At 39.4% G+C, this 20,500-nt stretch overlaps 1 protein-coding gene across 2 annotated transcripts in view; it reads left to right on the plus strand.

The window, feature by feature from the left end:
* Col12a1 (collagen type XII alpha 1 chain) overlaps positions 1-20,500 on the plus strand; it is a 120,947-nt gene that overhangs the window by 89,277 nt on the left and 11,170 nt on the right. For both annotated transcript variants that reach the window (XM_052187756.1, XM_052187755.1), the window contains 10 exons: positions 844-986; positions 2,203-2,312; positions 9,444-9,593; positions 11,321-11,398; positions 13,008-13,094; positions 14,580-14,633; positions 15,146-15,241; positions 16,019-16,072; positions 16,688-16,741; positions 20,160-20,213. In XM_052187756.1, coding sequence (XP_052043716.1) covers positions 844-986; positions 2,203-2,312; positions 9,444-9,593; positions 11,321-11,398; positions 13,008-13,094; positions 14,580-14,633; positions 15,146-15,241; positions 16,019-16,072; positions 16,688-16,741; positions 20,160-20,213 — 880 coding nt within the window. The remainder of the gene's footprint in view (positions 1-843; positions 987-2,202; positions 2,313-9,443; positions 9,594-11,320; positions 11,399-13,007; positions 13,095-14,579; positions 14,634-15,145; positions 15,242-16,018; positions 16,073-16,687; positions 16,742-20,159; positions 20,214-20,500) is intronic.

Genomic DNA, 20,500 nt, shown 5'->3' on the forward strand with positions numbered 1-20,500 from the left:
CTAGCTTTCTCAGAGCCTATGCCCTGGGGAGCCAGAGTGCATCACACCAGCGTGTTAGTGATATGTCAGGGCATGGAGCCTCCAGAGACACCCTGAGTCCACATTTTTCCCAGGAGTTCCCTCCAGGCCTTTGTCCTACCTCCAGGGAGAAAGCATCATGCAGTGTCATACAGAAACACATTAATCCTCCTTCAAACATTCTCCCAGAACAGCAGTTCACACAGTGCTAGAAGGATACAAGAGATGGAATTATTTGTCTCATGTTGTTAGAGCCAAAACTCATTTTCCTCTATTTGACTCACATCTCTGTTTCATTTCTAATTGTTTGCATATGAACATGGCCTAAACATTTACCATTGGTCCTATTTTGGGGAATCTGTAAGTTTATTGAGGTGCTTTACTTGACTTCAAGGGAGGAATTTAGAGGTGTAGGAACTACTGTGAGGCCAAGAGAGAAATGAAAACGTTAAACCATTTTATCTATATTATCATATCCCTGGAAATTAAGTATGTTTTGTAAGACTTTATCTTTAAATATTATATCTATAGTCATAGTGTTTCTTACTTTAAAATTGGTGATTTCATGTGTCTAGAAAAAAATAGTTGTGGATATAGGAAGATAAAGACTATTTGAAAAATTTCTAAACTTGTAACTTGATCAAATCATAAGTAATTGATTAGTGTTTGTTTCTTTGATGTGTTTCATATGGTTTTCCCCTTCTGCTATGAGCCTTGATACATAACTAGGTTCTAACACTACCTGTAATGGTATTATTGTGTAAAAGTTCAAAATAGTCTCTGATGAATAATCCCATTTATTGCTTATTTTGTTTTATCCAACAGAGAACTCCATCCAAATGGACTTCCCCCTTCATATACGATTATATTACTGTTTAGACTTCTCCCGGAAACTCCTAATGAGCCCTTTGCAATTTGGCAAATTACAAACAGAGACTACAGACCACAAGTTGGAGTGATTGCAGATCGTAAGGGACTTTATTCTATTTTAAGGCTTATGTATATAGTTTCAATCATGTTTTCCTTATATCTTTAGAACGCTGCATATGTATACATATATTTACTTGGTGCATGTTTTAAGTTGAAGCTTATTAAAATAACATGCCAACAAATATTCAAATTGGCATTTTATTACAATGGAAACAAATTCTATTCTCATTTATTTAGTTTTAAAAATTAACTTATTTGTTCTTTGACAATTGTATATATTGAATCTTAGTTCTGTTCACCTTCATCAGCTCTCACCTCCCTTTCCTTCCCTGCTGAAACCCTTCTTCTCCCCGCAAAGCGCCCTCACTCTTTTGTCTATTTTGGCAAAGCACTGAGTTTAATTGGGGTTGCATACGTGAGCATGAGTGGGAAGTTATTCACTGGACTCTGGGCAACTTTTTAGTGGCTACACCACTGAAGAAAATGGCACATTCCTTCTCAGCCATCCACTAATTGGCAGCAGTTGTTCATGGAGAGGTAGGGCCTCATGAGTCCTCCCCTATTCATGTTGAAAGATAATGGACTCACGACCCCACTCTAGTGCAGGCATCGTGCAGGCAGCGGCAACCACGGTGAGCTCAAGCGTACGATTGCCATGCCACAGTTAGAAGACATTTGATTTGTAGCGCATCCCTTTATACGCTTTGTTCTTGCACCGCTTTTGCCCTGCTTCCTCACTGTTCCCTGAATCTTGGAAGTAGGGATGTAGATGCATTGTTTAGAGCCAAACACTCCGGCGTCAGGCATCACTTATTCTTGGTACTTTAGCTAGCTATGCGTTTCAGTGTTAACCTCTGCCTGATGCAACGAGAAGCTCCTCTGACAAAGCTGGAAGCAGCGCCCAATATGGTGTTGAACCAGAATCCAGAAGGTAGTCTGATAGCGTGTTCATTTATAAAAGAATAGAAGTAGATCCGCTTCCGACTCTGGCCTACGGCATCCTCAGCTCTGGGATCCTTACCAGGTCTACGGTTCCAGGCCTGAAATCCTTCCCATGCAGTTGGCCTTGGATCCAACCAGAAAGTCATGGGCTACTTTGTCATAATTGTGCCACCGCTGTACCAGTTGTGCACATCTTCCCTGGAAGATATTGAACTTTTTTTTCAATTTCTCCAACAAGAACCATTTATATATTTTGAATGAAAAGCACACCTTGCATATAGAAATTTAACAACAATCTTATCTTGATTGCAGCTTCTAGCAAGACACTATCTTTCTTTAATAAGGATACAAGAGGCGAGGTACAAACGGTTACATTTGACACAGATGAAGTGAAGACATTATTTTATGGAAGCTTTCATAAGGTAAAAATGTAAGATTATCTGAGTCTTATTTTTAGAATAAGAATATGAATTAAAACAAAACTTAATTATTTTATTGTGTTTAAGCTAAATTAGAATTCTAGTTATGCCTTTTACAGAGAAACTTTTATTTTAAATAATTTGATTAATTCACAAGATAAAATTTGAATAAAACAGTAAATTCCATTTGCATTTTGATATATTTTTACTATATCTTTCAAAGTTTGAATCAATAGTTATGTATATATTTGTATTTATATATATTTATATATATATAATGAAATTTGCCTCTTTGTCTGCTTACCATTTTTCCAATTTAAAATATATCAATATTTATGTGTATTTGTCTGTGTAAGCTTATGCTGTATATGTGAGGCTGCATTTGTAGCCCCGAAGACGGTGTTAGAGCTCTCTGGATCAGGTGTTACAGGCAGTTTTATACCACCTGACCTGGAAGCTGGGAACTAAAGTCCCCTGGGAGACCAGCAAGTGCTGTTCACCTTTGAACCATCTCTCTAGCCACCTCATTTACCACTTTATTGTAAACATTTCTATCATTTATTTTAATGGACTTAATAATTTAATGGATTGTATTTTAATTGGTCATATTATCATTTTATAGAGAACACATTTTATTTTATGTGCTTGCCTATTAAAAAGTTACAAGCATGCAAGCAAAGTGGAGCATAAGCATTTTTAAGTCCAAAAATTAACAATAACTGATGGAATAATTAAGGAAAATGTGTAGTACATTCTTACACGAGCACAAAGTCTAACAACACCATTCTCTTTTTTTTTGTCTTTTTTTTATTCGATATATTTTTTATTTACATTTCAAATGATTTCCCCTTTTCTAGCCCCCCACTCCCCAAAAGTCCCATAAGCCCCCTTTTCTCCCCCTGTCCTCCCACCCACCCCTTCCTGTAGGGTTCCATAGCTGCCTGCAGCTATTATGAAGTGGGTTTCTGGAACAGAAGCTGAGGAATAAATAGGGAAGAGGGGCGAAAAGAAGTATGGCTAAGACAATATTCACTGATCAAAGCCAGAAACTTTAATGGCGCCAGACCTTTTAACAGTTTGGGCAAACCCTTCCCCCCAGACTCCAGGCTGAGTTCCGGTGGAAGTTGTCTAGCTTCTCTTGGAGGTCCTTGTCTTGACTGCTCCTGCAGCTGGGTGGGTCACCTGCTTAATTCAGGAATTCCTAGACCTGGAGGAACAATGAACTTAACCTTCGAGCACTCGGCCCTAGGTGGAGCAGGATCCTGGCTATCTGGGAGAAGTTAACCTTGACCAAAGTCAAACTCTGACCAAGTGCATGACTGCCCCAATATGGCTCTGTACACCTTCCCACTTCCCCGTTCTGGTTTTGCTCTATACTTCTTCACTGAATCTTTCTAGAACAAGGGGCCTCTTCTCCTTTTTTCTTGTACCTCATTTGATGTATGGATTATGTTTGGGGTATTCCAGTTTTCTAGGTTAATATCCACTTATTAGTGAGTGCATACCATGAGTCACCTTTTGAGTCTGGTAATACAGAGTTTTCTAAATAACCACATTGAAGATTTAAGATATATTTAAGATGGTTTCTCATTCTTGGAAATCTTGAGTTTTTGTCAGTGTCCAGAGGATTATTGAAACTTTCAGGTTTCTAAGGGACAATCAATTGACAAAGGACAGTAATGAGACAGGATAGATCAGAAACAAAAGGAACAATCTCTAATGCTGTTTTTCACATGTTAGATTGTGCTTATAGGAATACAAAGTTTTAAATTGATCATATATAATTTTCCTATGTATGGCATGGTAAAAGACAAGCCATATACACAAAACACACTTTTCTAGTTCAATCTGATCCCCAAGTGAAACCGAAGAGCCTTTCTCTTGCTTGCTTAGGTCAGCGCAGCCTCTTCCTGCTTCCTGCTCTTGGGTATACCTCATTTCTTTCCATACATCTTGCAGTTCATGAATTAGATTCCCTTTCCCCCTCAGTATGTAAAAATTATTAGCTCTTTGAGAATTTCTCTTTTCTTTTACTGAAAATAGATTTTTCTCATACACTTTATTCTGATTACAGTTTCCTGTTCCCCTACTTCTCCCACCACCTTCCCACCTTCCATCCCATCTGGATCAGCACCCTTTCTATTTTTAGACAGAAAACAATTAGGCATCTAAGCAATAATAAGAAAAATAAAATGAAAAGCAAACAAATTTGTATATGACAAAACAACAAAACAAAAAAGAGCCAAAGAAAAAACCCCAACAGAAAGCCATAATATATACACAAAGGATCTGTAAGTTAGAAAAGAACCAACCCAACCCAACCCAACCCAACCCAACCCAACCCAAATCAACCCAAACCAACCCAAACCAAACCAAACCAAACCAAAGCAAACCAACAAAACAAAACAAAACTCCAAACCTCTTACTTCACATTATGGGACAAAGAACCTTCAAAAATGCCACTGAGTTCATTTTCTGGTGCTAAGCTTGGGGGTTACCCTTAAGATTGGTTTGTTTCCCGAGTAAGATTCTTGGATACAACTGAGTTTCTTTTCATTTGACTACCAATTTGAGAGATCTTCTCATGAAGATCTCTGTGCATTCACTTTTTCTTTCATACCTAGGACCCCATCTAGTGCACAACCATATAAGCAGTGTATGTGCTGCAATAGTATTTGTGAGTTCTTATGTGCACCAGTCCTACTGTGTCTAGAAGATCTAGATTTGTTTGATGTCCTCCATTCCCTCTGGCTATAACTCTTTCTGCCTTCTTTTCCACAGAGTTCCTTGAGCCTCGATGGGGGTGATTTGATGGAGACATCCCAGCTAGGGCTGAGGGTTATAAGGTCTCTTAATCCCCTTATAATGTCTGACTGTGGGTCTCTATCTGTTCTCATCTGGTGTTGGAGGAAGCTTGCTCTGATAAGGAAGGCACAGATCTGAGTGTAGCAGAATGCCATTAGGAGACATTCTATTGCTGCATTACTCTAGCCGAACAGTAGTATTTTGTTTTCCTTTAGGTTATCTGGCCTTAGGTTCTTAGTCACCCAAGCAGTGTTGGGTATGGGTTCTAGCTCAAGGAGTGGCCTAAGTCAAATCAGATGTTGGTTGGTTACTCGAAAAAAATCATTGTGCCACCATTGCACCAGTCCATCTTGCAGTCAGATCATAATGATAGATAGAAGGGTTTGAAGCTGGGTTGGTTTTTACTTTTCGTCTCTGGCAGTGTGCAGAATATCTTCTAGTACCACAAAAATGTTTCCAGAGAGGTGAAGGCACTAGGCAGGTGCCAGCTTGACTCATGTTCAATCAATTAGTTAGGAGTTGTCTTTAGCAATAAGACCTTGCTGTCAGTTGTGGAGAAGCACCAATATTCTTGACAATAGCCTGAGTGGTTTGGGAGTTCCCATGGGACCACTTTGGCCAACAATCTGATTAGATATAACCCATTGCCAGTACTGGAAGCTTTATTTGGTGATAAGAGATATTTCCTCTGTTATTTGATGTACCATTTTGCTAGACTTCACATATACATATATATATATATATTATAGGAAGCTTCTATTGTATTAGGTTTCTGTATGAGCCCTCAAATGTCCCTTTGTTTAAGCAGTCTCTCCCCATATTCCTTCCCTCATCCCGTTCTTCCCTTCTGTTTAATCCTCCCATTCAGTCCTCTCCTATCCGTCCACAATAGAATAAGTATTTATAGATTCTTGATAAGGATGAAGAAGGGCTTTCCTAATCTAGCTTAAAGAGACAAGAGGCTTTCTTGTGGCCATGGAAGCTAACAGTGATGTCCATGACAACAGTAACAATGCAGCCATAGAGAACACAAAAAAATTTCCAAGTGCTGTAGTATAGTAACATCTTGCTTAAAAATTTGCAGATTTTTGTGCAATGCAGTAGATAAGTTCCTCCTTGGGAAAGCAAATTCAAATTTGGGGTTATGATTGGCTTTGACTCATCCTTATCCAGTAGGAGATGTTGATTCTGGCAATGTTCTTAGGAATGACCTTGGCTCATTGATAAAGCTATTAAAATTACAATTGAGTAGCAAGCTGAGAAGGATGAGTTTATTTTCCTTTCACAGTCACTGGTGATACTAAGAATCTAATCTCCTGAACAACTTGTAAACATTTTGTAGCTATTTTAAAATTCCACAACTTTCATGGAATCCTCCATTTTATTTAAGCCAAAAGAGTAGTACTTTGAGAGATCTTTACTGATAGCAATTAATTATTGCAAATGAAGATTAATTTTTCTTGGCATCACCTTGCTTGTACTGTTTGTTTTTCTAGGGAAGTATTTATATTTTTCATATTTCTTTCTTTTCATTGGCTCTCTCTTTTCCCAAATTCTCTATGTTCAACTACTTTTGTCTCCTTTTCTTATTAATATTCTTTGTTTGACAATTTTATATATGTTAAATTTAATCTATTATATGCATATAATATATATGTACACACACATATATACATATTATGTATATATCATGAAATTTAATATACATATAAAATTTTATATATATATATATATATATATATATATATACACTCTAATTTTTCAGTTTCTTTCCCATTTTTGCTAACTTTTGATTAGTTTAGAGCTCATCAGAGTTTAATTTGGGCCATTTATATGACCTTAAGTTTAGAACTAACCGCCAAACTGGTGGTTGCCATTAGATGAACAGTAAATGCTAGGTGTTGTGATTTTGTTCCTTATTCGTAGTTGATGTTTAGGAGGGTTTACATCTTTGGGCACAGTGCCAGTGGACACAGCCCTTGAGAGTACAGGGTTGCCATGACCATGTCCTGTAGCTTTTGTAGCTCTGCTCTTTATCTCCTGGGTCTTCCATTCTTTCTGCCTCTTCTTCCATCGGGCTCTCTGAGCCTTAAGAAAGTGGTGTAAATGTCTTATTTAGGGCTGAGTCCTCAACCATCCTTTGTTCTCAGCATCTTGTGCAGTCATGGGTCTCTACATTCACCTCCGTTCACTTCAAAGAGAAACTTTTCTTGATTAAGTCAGAGCGAGGCCTTTGTCTGTGGTAGCCTGCACCAGACCATATAGAACTTTATTTTCTTCATACTCTTCTGTTTCCATTTCCTTTCTTTTTCCTACTCAACATATTTTACTATTTTAATTTATTTTATGCATATGAGTATTTACCTTTGTGTATGTGTATTACTTGCAAGAAAGGTACTCAAAGAGGCAAGAAAAGGGTGTCGGATCCTATTGAACTAGAATTACAGGTGGCTGTTAGCCATCATTTGGGTGCCAGGAACGGAAATCAGGTCCTTTAGAAAAACAGCAAGTATTCTTAACAATTGAGCTGTCTCTCCAGTAACCCTCCCTACCCAAGTATATAACTTTTTCCACAAGGACATATGGATGACTGACATATAACTTTATGAGTTTTCTTCCTTGAAAATTTCATATATGTATGTGATGCCATCGGGGTTACTCTCACCTCTCACCCCCTTTCTCTCCTTCCCACTCCCATCTGTCCAACTTCTCTTCACAAAGCCCTTTCTCACACTCATGTCTTTGTGTTTTATCTTGAGATGAAGTTGAATTAAAGCAGAGCAGTTTGTGTGACCATGAGTTTCAAAGTATCCATTGTGGCCTGGAATACTCATGTGTAGTATATAGTGAAGACAATCCCTGCCGTAGCCAGCTTTTAAGCAGGGTAGGCTCTGGTCCTGTGAGTCCTCCTTATCCGTGCTTGATTAATGACAGGTCAATCTTCTTCAGGCCCAGTGCAGGCAACCATGATGCTGATTCTTTGGCCAGTGATCCACAGATCAAGAATCCATGCTGAAATGTGATTTGCATACATTTAAAATACAGTAGAAGAGTGAAGAAAATAGAGCAAAATGTATTCTTATGATGTGCTGATTTATGGTTCAGGGAAAGATGAGTGTATTTTGAATGCTACAAGTTAAAATCCTTTTGATTTTGCAATAACCCTTGTGAACATTTGTTCATGTGGTTGTTCATAAGAACCAATACTTTTTTTAATTATTTATTAGATACTAAATATCCTGGAAATGCTTATGGGATGTTCTTGAGCTCAGTGTTAGTTGATTATCTCACGGATGTTTAAACTTTATTTTTAGTAAGCTATGAATCACTGTATATAAAAACATGAAATTCTTATTTATCACAGATGTTATGAGCCAGTTCTTTGGTGGTGGCCTCCTTGCAGGAAAAATATTTAGTTTTAAAATAAACCTTCAGAAATTTTTCCCATTCTACCTGCTTCAGAGCAGTATTTCCCCTCTTTTTTTTTTATCTATTAGACTTCACAGTAATCAAGTTCTTGTGTAAGTATTTGTGCTGAGATAGTGGGAACCATGAGTCTAAGTGGGAAGCCAATACTTCCCACAATCGTTCTCTTCCTTGCTTCAATCCAAGTGCTTTCCTGATTTTCTGTACCAATAGATTTCCTAACGTCCCCCATCTTCAATAGCAGATACAACACAACCAATAGGCACACCTTTCATTAAATGAATCTTGAATTGTGTTGATTTCCAGGTTTGACTATAGATGATGTGCTAGCTCTTACTATGTTAGAGAGCTGTAAGATACACAGTGAAAAGATGGTGGTGAATGAATCAGAATTGACTCCTTAGAAGATATCTACAGCTCCTTTGTATTGAATGAAATATGTTAGTGGTCTACTCTTGCCTGCTTAGATCATTGCTTTACTGTTTACAAAATTCTTTCATGCACTGCATCCTCTCTGTCTCAGTGAGAGTAAACGGTAGGAAAATATGAAATTATACCCATGTTCATGGATGACAGACTCTGAAATGCAGTCAGTGGCTAGTAAAATTTCATACGACATCATTGATTTTGAAACCTAGGTCCTTAGATTTTTCAACCCAAGACTCTAGGCTTGGTATAAAATGGTTTAAGAAACAATTTATAGGAATGGATGTTGGGATGGGGAGGGAAGTTTGGGGGAAACTGGGAGCAGAAGAGGGAGGAGAAATTGCAGTCTTGATGTATTGTATGAGAGAAGAATAACTAAAAAAGACACAATTTATAGAAAATTGGTATAAAGTAATGCAGAATTCAGCTTGTATTTTTTGAGAGAAATTTTATAATGAAAATTAATTATCTTTTTAGGTCCATATTGTAGTGACCTCAAAGAGTGTAAAGATTTATATTGACTGCTATGAAATTATAGAAAAAGACATCAAAGAAGCTGGAAATATAACAACTGATGGCTATGAAATTCTTGGAAAACTTCTTAAAGGAGAGAGGAAATCAGCCACAGTAAGTAATGCATTGTGATGTTTTTGATGTTTAGTGCCTTATGGTAAGAGTGACATGGTGTTTTCTAAATCAGAGAATTTTATTTGCTTTCTTTTTTCCTCAGTGAGCTTTAATTTGCTAATCAGTTTGAAGATGTGGAAAGTTACATTCAGAAAATTTGTTACAGAGAACTTGACATATACTTTTTTTTTTTTTACTTCTGTAGTCATAACAAGACACCCAGGCACCAAGAAACAACACATAATCTTTTAAAACAAGGTCATGCTGGAAAGAAGCAACACGAATAACTGCTTATATACCCAGCAAGATCACAATATTTTCCCCCCCAAAATAATTGTTAGCCTGAATTTGTGCACACCCTTTTTGTGGGGTAGGGTGGGGGAGAAGAAGGAACACTGAGTTTAATCAGGATTGGCTATGTGACCATAGTTTAGAATTAGTCACTGGTGTCTGGTGGACTCATCAGTGGTCACATAACTGAAGAACATGTCTTCTCTTCTCCCAAAATTTATCAGTAGCTAGTAGTTCAACAGGGAGAGGCAGGGCCTCATGAACCTCTTGGGGATCCCTGAATGACTTACAAGCCATACAAGCAAACAATCATAGTCATGGTGAAATGGCTGCATTGGCTGTGGAATACTCAGAAGCCATTTCCTAGCTCTTATCCCTGTCTTTCACGTCTCACATTCTTTCCACCCTCTCTTCTGCAATTTTTCCTGGGCCATGGAGAAGGCCATAGAAGGAGGCCCTGGGGGTGTGTGGTGTAAATGTTCCACTCAGGACTGAGCGCTCCTCATCATATATTCGCAGCACCTTCAGCAGTCATGTATTTCTGCATTCACCACCGTTGGTTGCAAAGAGTAACTTCTCTGATTAAGGCTGTACTAAGCTCACCCCTAGGGCCTAAGACCTACTCAGGCATGGGTTTTTGACTAGGTTTACAGTTTGAATTCCCTCTACTGGTGCAGAGGATTGTAGTTTGTAGAGTTGATAGCATGGTAAGATGTCAATGTTTTTTCTCCCCCAATCGCCTATATGGTACCTTTTGTCTTCAGGAAGGAAGAGAACATCAGATTTTTCAAAGAATGGCTGTGTCTTAGACAGCTGTTTTCTTTTTGTCTAACCAGTTCCATTTTAAATTCTACAAAGACGGAGGCATATGCTTCAATGCAATAGCTCAGTTGAGTGCCTTAAAAATTATTAGGCTATCCCTAGATAATTTCTAGAGCAAATATCATCAAAAATTAAAGGACAGGAACTAATGTTCTCTTTTTTTTTGAGTCTGAGATAAGGTTATTATAAGCAATCAGACTTTTATACCATTATCAGAAATGGAATATCGTGGTTTAAACAATTGAAACTAATGTTCTTAAATACCTCAATTAAACATTTCTTTTCAGCTAGTGACTTAGTAATAGGAGCTGGTCAGATGCAGTTCCCATTGCTGTCTCTTTTAGACATACAGTTTTAACGATTTTCTTCACCACATAAGCATCACAGTGCTCTCATGAGTGTAAGTTCTTGAGAGAATCTTGCCTGAAGATTAAAATGTTTAAACTCTTTTACACGCAAAAGGGAGGGGGATGGGGTGGGGGTAGGGCTTGTGGAGGGAGACTGGGAAGGTGGATGACATATGAAATGTAAACAAATAAAATGATTAATAAATAAAAAAATGCTTAAATCCTCCTCCTGCGTGCTTAGCTAATGTTACTGTTGGTTATTTGTAGTTCCAAATCCAGAGCTTTGACATTGTCTGCAGCCCAGTGTGGACCAGTAGAGACAGATGCTGTGATATTCCCTCTAGGGTGAGTAAGCCCTGTCCTGGCTTTAAATCCCCAAGAAGGAACCCTTCTCATGCAAATGGTCTGGGAGAGGAAATAGCACTCAACAGCTGCAGATTGGAGCCCAGGGACAGGCAATGTGTGTGTGCTCTTCAGTTACCACAGTTCATGCCAGGGCTCACGTGACCTTTTGTTCGAAGGATAGGAATGTACAAGACCATATCTGGAAATTCTCTCAGCAACAGCCAGGAAACTCATGCTGAGTCAATGTGTCTGATAAACCTACTTACTGCAGACCTCCCACTGCTTAACAGCCTTTTACTAAATAAGCTGTTACTTTTCTGGGTTACTAAGGATCTTTTGATGGAAGGAATACATACATACATAATACATACATACATGTGATGTGTAGGTAATAATGATAAAGTTCAATGTTGGTGATAGGAAGCTTTTGGCAAGCACAGCTGCACACAACTGCCAGATAAATATATACTATTAAATATTCAGTGAACATTTATTATAAACCATCAACTCTTCAATATGACAGGGTTGTAGCAGTAAAAAGTGAGTATCTGTGAAAGCCAGTGAGAGAAATTAAAAAGTAGATGCTTTGGCTTTCCATGAGTCTGGGCTTCTCCTGTGTGAACTTAACCAAATACAGACTGGGAATATTAAAAAGACTGAATCTACTGAGCTTATAAGCATACTTTTTGCTCTAATGCTTCCCTAACTGGGATATTTGTCAACCACACACAGACATTTTTATTGCTATTACTTCCTAAATAGCATAATGTAACAGCTATTCATAGCACTTATATTATACTAAGTCATTAGACATGGTCTGAAGCACACAGGATATACTTAGGCTACATGCAAAAACTACAGTATTTTATATGAGTGACTTTAGCATCCTTAGGTTTTGGTATTTTCTGAAGGTCCTGGAACAAATGCTCCTTAGATAACCTAAGTATGATCTGGGTTATGTTGCAGAGCAGGGGCCCTGGGATGAAAACCAGTCACAGGTAAAGGCATGGGAAGTGATGGGGGGTGCTGTCAACTTTCAGTGATAAGAGAGTTAGGCAGCAGAGGACCCAGTGAAGCGAGGGAGCAAGCTATGTGGATGGGAGAGGAAGACACTCTAGCTGTAACTCTCCCAGTGTGCTCTCGTTATCTGAGACACATGACCTCGATTGGTGGTGCTGGGGCATAGTGCAAGTAAAGTAGGACAGTGGCCCTCAATGAGACATATAGGCTGGTTTCCAGGACAGGGAGAGTTGCAGAGACCATGGTAAGGGCTTTGCATCTTTTTGTTTTTCTGAACAAAATAGGAGTTGATTTTTCAAAGATATACAGCATTCTCTATAACAGGAAATAAAGAAAACCGGACTAAATCACCAGGGCTCCTGCTAATCTTATTACTGTTACTTTGTTATGCATGGTTTGCTCAAGTATAGCACAAAGGAGTTGAGCAAATTCTAACCTTAGACCATTCATAAGCTATGATTAACTAGCAGTTATTTGTTCCAGTTGGGAAACAGAATCTCATGTGTGTACAATAGGACTGGTGGGTGAGGAGATATCACCCTCCGCGTCTCACTGAGTTTATGTGCAAATAATCTTTTCAAATTTTCAGAGAGATGAGGCTAAATGCCCTGCCCTTCCGAATGCTTGCACGTGCACACAGGACAGCGTTGGACCTCCAGGCCCTCCAGGCCCTGCAGTAAGGAAACAGATGTAGTTGCCTATCGTTTGGTTTTGAACGTTGTTTTTGGAGGACGATCTTTGGTGTGGTCACCTGCTTGTCATTATGGCGGCCATAAGACACATTTTATCCATTTGTGTTTTCAGTGCTAGAGTCTGCCGAACTTCCAGCCATTTCTAGGATAGATTTTGACATCTCAAATGAAATAAATCAAGAAGAAAATTAGGGACCTGGCAAGATGAGTCAGTTGGTGAAGGCGCTCACCTGTGTCTTATCCCTAGCACCCACAAGGTAGAATGAAAGGGTTAACTCATGCAAGCAGTCCTCTGGATTTCACATACGTGCCATGCACAAGTGCCCCCCAGCAAACAAATTTGTATATGCAATAACTTTTTTTTTTTTTAAAATAAGAGAGTTTTATTTTAGTGCTTGGAGCATTTCTCTAGCCACTCAGGAATAAATGACATTGGCTCTCTTCAAGAGTTTTTCTCTTAAAATCACAAGTTTGGGTTTCCATCTGTAAATATAAGTGCTTGGGAGTGCATTATATTTCCTTAAATTTTCTTCTATGAGTCAAATAGTGCCACAGTTTGGGAGGCTGGCCAAGAACACCTTACTTAGAACATATGTACCTGACAGCAGACACACACCATGAACGTAACACGTGAAGATGACAACTCAAATGTATGGTCATGGTATAAGTTCTGGGAGTGTGTACCAGAGTTTGGAATAACTCGAATGCTGAGACTGACTACATGATGGGGATGAGAGACTAAGAAAATGCAAAGCAAAACATTGAAGACTGCAGTTATGCTAGAAGTCCACTGGTCCATCAGTGTGTAACTCTTGGGATTAGGGTTGATTCATAATACCTGACTTGAGCCCTACTGTGGAATACAAGTGGTTGCTCTAACCTCATTGGCTGTTTAAAAAAATAGATTATTGATATAGGAATAACTCAAAGATACTGAGAACTCCAATCTTTGTGATTCAGGGGTTACAGAAAATAATTTGATTTTAGGTCAATTACAAAACACAAAATGTCCCTGGAATTAGTACGATGGCCTTATTTGTTGGTCCTTGAATTCTTGTTTTGTAAGTGCATGCTCTGAGGTCCTGAAACATTTGGGTATCTTCCTTGAAGAATATAATTTATATAATTCTCAAATGCACTTTTCTTTTTATTCAAGTGCTACAAATATAACAAGAAGAAACACAGAATGCGCAGTTTTCAAATTCTCTTTTCCTATGTGTTTATATGATACAAATTTATTTCTTAGCCGTGCTGGGGCTCGAACCTGGGCTTTGTACATGCCAGGCAAGTGTTTACCACAGAGCTGCAGGTCAGCCATGGCGTGATAGTTTTACTTTAATATTTTGCAAATATCTGTGTAAACATTTGGTCATTTGGGGAATGCGTTTCTTCTTGAAACACTATTTTTACGTATCAATTTCTGTATTCCTTATGCTCACACCAAGATGTGTTCTTTTTGTGTGTTTTAGGGAGGACCTGGTGCAAAAGGTCCTCGAGGTGAAAGAGGCATCAATGGAGCAGTTGTAAGTACATTTTAATGCTACAAGTATTCATGGATATCTAGTTGCTTAAAATTTCCTTGGAGGTGGTATTTGACCCTGGGCCTCTTACTTCTGGTTTAGTATACATCAAGTTACATCACTATTCTTGGTTTCAGACATAATGAACAAGTAGTGTAGATTCAATATAGTAAAATTTGAAGTCATGGGAATCTGTGAATACAGACATAGAACATATTATATAATGTTTTTTTTTTTTTTTTTTTTTTTTTTTTACTTAAAAAAGCCACCTTTAACAGGACATTTGTTGAAATGTAAGTTTTGTTGTGCATTCATGACACATTCCACTTTTTGAAGGCATAGTAGAGGGAACGAAAGGGTATGGCTTCAAAAGAGAGTTTAATACATATATATAGTTTACAGTGTTTACAACGACTAAGTAATCATGGTTTCAGGCTATGACAAGAAGCTTCTGAACATTTTTATTGGAAGGTATTACATCCTTCTCTTTCTCTCTTTTTCCTCATATATTTTAGGGGCCCCCAGGTCCCCGGGGAGATACTGGCCCTCCAGGCCCCCAGGGTCCTCCAGGCCCCCAGGGACCCAATGGACTCTCCATTCCAGGAGAACAGGTAAACATAAAATGTTTCCATAGTAAATGAAAATGTTGGGTTAACAATATGTTTAAATGGAACCTTCTCTTTTTTCCCTTTCCTTGTTTTGTCATCTCTCCTTCTCAGCAATTTTTTTGGTATCAGGATTTGATATTCTGTAAGCTCTCTAGCATTGAAATAAACCCTCAACCCTTTATAAGCTTCTTATTTTGAGACAGGGTTTTGAACTCACTCTGTGGCCAATGCAGGATTTGAACTTGTGATTCTCCTGTCTCAGTCTTCTGAGTAGCTGGATGACAGCCCCGAGCCACTAGGACTGATTTCTGTGCAATATTTTCTGTTTTGTTCTAAATGGACATGTTTTCTAGGAGAATGTAAGGCTAGTTACTCATTTGGTGTCATCTGATGACTATCGTTTTAGATGTGTAAATGCAATCAGTAACTATGAAAAACTTCTATTTATTTAGTCTCTCAGAAACTTCCTGAAAGTAATGCACATATTAATTTTGTTAAACTATATTCTTTCAATGTAGCTATATTGTCCCATAATTCTATAACAGCATCATAACACTAAGTAGAAACTATAGAATGAAGTTTGCTGGTTAGAAAGTGAGTGTTGATAAAAACTTGGGGGGGGGGTTGTTCTTCATCTTCCTTTAAAATAGACCTATGTGCTTGTCTCTGAATCCCTATACTAGACCTATAAAGTGATAAAAATTCATAAGTGACTCATTTCCTCCTTTTAAATTTAATCTTCATAATGCCTGAGAACTGTTTTCTCGCTGCCCACTCCAGGGTCGCCAGGGAATGAAAGGTGATGCTGGAGAGCCAGGGCTTCCCGGCCGGACTGTGAGTTCTCAAAACTGCCCTTTCTTACCTCTAATGATCTGTTTAAAAAGTTGTCTTTTGAGTGTTGCAAATTTGTTTGAGAGGGGAGGTGGACTTTGGTGGGTGGGGAGGAGCAGGGAGGAGCTGCTGGAAGGGCAAAGCATGAACAGAATATATTATATGAAAAAATTTAATTAAGAAGTGAACCAATCTGGAAAGACTCAGTGAAACAGTATTCGGCAAAACCAGAACGGGGAAGTGGGAAGGGGTGGGAGGGAGGACAGGGGAAGAGAAGGGGGCTTACGGGACTTTCGGGGAGTGGGGGGGCTAGAAAAGGGGAAATCATTTGAAATGTAAATAAATTATATCGAATAAAAAAAAAAAGAAGTGAACCAATACCAAGCAGTGAAGGGTAATTCATATGTGTGCTTCTCTGGGCTTGAATTTCATTCTCTGTTCTTAGTCATCTAGTGTATACCATTTCATCCTGATACTTCTTTGCTGACCGATGTCTATTTGCCTGGCACTGTGTTTGGCCATAGTCTTCTGTTTCTTTTTAGAGTCCTCAAACTTTGTTTGAAAACATACACAAATAGTATATCACTGCACACTAATTATCTGTTCCCTTTTGTGTAGGGGACCCCAGGATTACCTGGCCCACCAGGACCAATGGGGCCACCAGGAGACAGAGTAAGTTTTGTGCCACAATTATGTATTAATTACAGAATCCCCGCCCCCCACAATCCTGTTTGCATGATTGGAAATGTGGAGCTCACACATCTTGTGAGAGGTTTCAAAGCTGTTATCAGTGGAGAATCCAGCATCAGATCCACCTTGAATTCCCTTAAAGAAATTGATGGGACTTTGGGGGAAGTGCTTGAAATTTTGATGTAGAGAATTTTGAAGTTATATTTTGAAGAGCATAGTAAACAGCTTTTAACCAATCAGAAAGGCATTCAAGAGATGTAGGGAACTGCTTTTGATCCTAAAATTGAAAGCTTTATCATGAGACAGATTTTAAATAACTTGGAGAGTAAGTAGCCTTAACTTTCAAAGCATTTTCTTTGAAGTCCTGGAGAACTCTACATCTTTAGAAGATAAGGGCCACTTCTGAGGTTGATGCTGGTATGGGGAGCTGGTACTTGTAGCAGCATCCATATTTGCCCTTGACTCAGGGTGACAACAGGTAGGAAGGCCGTTCTTTTCTGGGACAGGTTAATGGGTAGCCTAGTGAGCATGGATGGTATTTATACTTCGTCACCAACACTATGGAAACTTTTGTCTCAATAAGAGATTAAGATGCTTCAATAAGAAGAATTTAGAGATGCTAGAATTGCTCAAAGTCCACAGATCTTACAGCATTTCAGCATTTTATAGTTTAAATAAGACAAGGGTTGTCTGCACTTTGTCAATCAGGCTAAACTGTGACTAGCAAAAAAGGGTTAAGGCTGTACTCATTGTCAGTGTGATTTTTTAACCTTAATATATGTAATCACTGGCAAGGAGGTATCACTCAGTTTCTGTGCTTCTTCTGACATTTGGGAGAAACACACAATTCAAAGAACAAGTCATAGACTCCAATGAGGAGTTTAGAGACTCAAGTGACTTATTTATACTTCAACATCTTTTGAGAATGCTGAATTTGGGCAGTATTGTTCAATTTTTATAATGAACAACAGTGAGAATACAAATGTACCTCAGTCTTTCCAATAAAAAACAAAACAAAACAAAACAAAACTGAATATGGCCACCGGGAAAGTGGCAGTGGGCTGACTTGCTGCCAAGGGCCTGCTGTGCACATCACAACTCATCCAGGTGTGCGCTTCAGATGGAGATGGCGGGGTTCTGAAGCTGGCTTCTAGCAACAGGCAAGATGGAAGTCAGTACTGTCACCACTGCCCCTGGAAGGGTGAGGGGTGGGAAGACCTGTACATTTCCTCTCTGACACTCCAACCCATCTCCAACAGTGTGGACAGACCACTCTTGTCTCCTGATGAGGGAAAATATTTAAGAACTCATTCCCATGTTTCTTCCATGGCCTCAGAGGCTAAAAGGAGGTGCACTGAGGGAGGAGGCCATACCCTGTTTTACACAGTGAGAGAGGCTGTAGGTATGGGGATCTTGGCCAACAAGTAATAAATAATAAATACAGGTAGCTGTCCAGCAGCCATAGGCGAACTGGGTTTACCTGAAAGGGAGACTGGAAACAGGACAGGCGGGCAAGAGAAGAATGAAGCCAAGACAAAAGTTCTGATCAAGGCTCAAAGTTTAATTTTCAGTTCTGTGTTATAGGTAAAGACCCATCCTTAGTTTCAGCTGAGTCCTTGTTTCAAAACAAGCTCAGCAGGCAGTCTTGTTTCTGAGGAATAATGTGGACGTGGTAAACAGGAGACTTCCACCTGGTTGGAAGGTTTCACCCCAGGTGGGCTAGGAAACTGTGGCAAACAAGGTCTGATTACCCCACTCAAGGCTGGGGGAAAGGTATAAATAAATAAATAAATGAATAAATAAATAAGAAATTATGAGGAAGTGAGAGAGGGAAGCAGGAGGAAGGTGAGGCAGAGGACCTTGGTGAGTGAGGAAGGGCTCTTCTGGTATAGTGGGACTGGAACTGTGGTGGATGATTCTGAAATGAGGGACCACAGAAGAACCCCATGTACTTGTGTCTAATATGCATATTTATATGAAACAACTACTCGTTTCTTTGACACCGTGATGCCGGTGGATAGGTGGATATAGTAATGGCAGTTGCAGGCTTGCAGTCAGAGGTGAAGCTAAGGGTTAAACCATGGTGTCTACAGGTGGCGAGAGACAGCCCTTTGAAGGAGATCAGATTAAATCCCCCTCATCCCAGTTTAGGTAGGTTCCTTCAAACAAACAGGTGGCCAGGAAGTTCCAAGCATGACTAGATTATTAAAAATCGATACTCCCTCAAGGGTGAGAGAGACAGTAGCAGTGGCAGTTTGATCCGCTTAGATGGAAGATCTGCCCTTCAGCCCATCCCGCCAGAGCTACTGGAACAGTTTTGTTTCTTTTTTAAGTGGCTCTCAGAAGTAATGTTGGTTTTGTATCGGATGGACTCCGAGTCTGGTTTTTGTTAAGCGGGCCTAGATCCTTCAGAAAGCAGACTGAAAGTTTATCTCTTTAAGTTTCTGAAAAACTTTGTTTTGGGGGATATGGAGCATTTCTAAAAATCCCTTAAAAGAAACCTGCTAAGTTTCTACTCTCGTGAAGTCAGCGGACTAAGAAATACAGAGGTTGGATAATTATGGACAAAATCATAATTCTTTCACGGTTTGATTTTTCAAAACCAAGCTGGCCCAGAACTCACAGCAATCCTCCTGTCTCAGCTTCCCAAATGCTAGAATTACAGGCATGGAGCCGCCGTTGCCTGGTACCGATCATTCTTACTCTCTGTGGAAAGTGGGACAAAAATCATTTCTGACAGAGGAATGCAGCATAAACAGTAAACTGACTCAGAAGTCCTCGGCTGGGTTTCAGAGATCTGTTGTGGCGAATGAATGCTAACTAGGTAGCGGGTGACTCACTCCAGGCAGAGGTCATTTGGCACTGTACAGAGGGAAAGAGCTGTGGACACAGGAGCCAAAGAGCAGCCCTGCAGGGAGATGCCCCTGCCCTTTCCTTGCTGCGCACACTGACATAGCTCGGCCCTGCGATGAAGGGAGAACGTTCCGCTGGCTCAGAGGGTGGAAGACTTCCTTTCCGCTTTGAGGGTAGGGCAGCTAAGACAGTTTGGCTCCCTTCAGAGGGGGGCTTTAATCAGCAGAAGCAATCTCCTGTCATCTCTTTCTGTACTTTTGAAGAAGTAAAAACCAGAATCTGCCTTCTTTGAAAAATATTAGTTTGGCATTTTGAACGAGTTTTGCTTGTAGCTATACAAGTGAATGAGCATAGGAATTAATTACTCAGTAAAAGTATAATGTAAATTGAAATGAGTTTTGTTTTCTTTTGGAATGCTGGTTGAAAGCTTAGCTACCAAGCACCAGCTTGTACTCAGCCCTTAAGACCCTATCATCCTTTATGATCTATTTAGCCTCATTTCACATGTTCGTTTCCTTCCTAACCTGTAATTTCATTCTTACGACAGGGTTTCACTGGAAAAGATGGTGCAATGGGACCGAGAGGTCCCCCGGGGCCACCGGTAAGAGCCGAGTGGGTGACACTGCTTTGACCACGGTCTCCAGCCTCCTTTTCCTTTCCTCCCATTTTGCTAGACAAGTGTGCGAAAACCTGATTTGAGTTTTCTCCTTCTGTGCTGTGGGGAATATTGATACATAGGCTATTCGGTTTTCCTTTATAAATCAAAATGTTCTACTGAAAAACAGATGTGTCAAAATACAGATGCTTCAGCAAGTTCTGTTTCAGAAGAATCTTAGACTGACTTGGCCACTGGTTGGTCTTGATTTGCCTCTTTAGTGAGATGTTAGC

Source organism: Apodemus sylvaticus, chromosome 7 (assembly GCF_947179515.1).
Source record: "Apodemus sylvaticus chromosome 7, mApoSyl1.1, whole genome shotgun sequence".
Lineage (NCBI taxonomy): Eukaryota > Metazoa > Chordata > Mammalia > Rodentia > Muridae > Apodemus > Apodemus sylvaticus.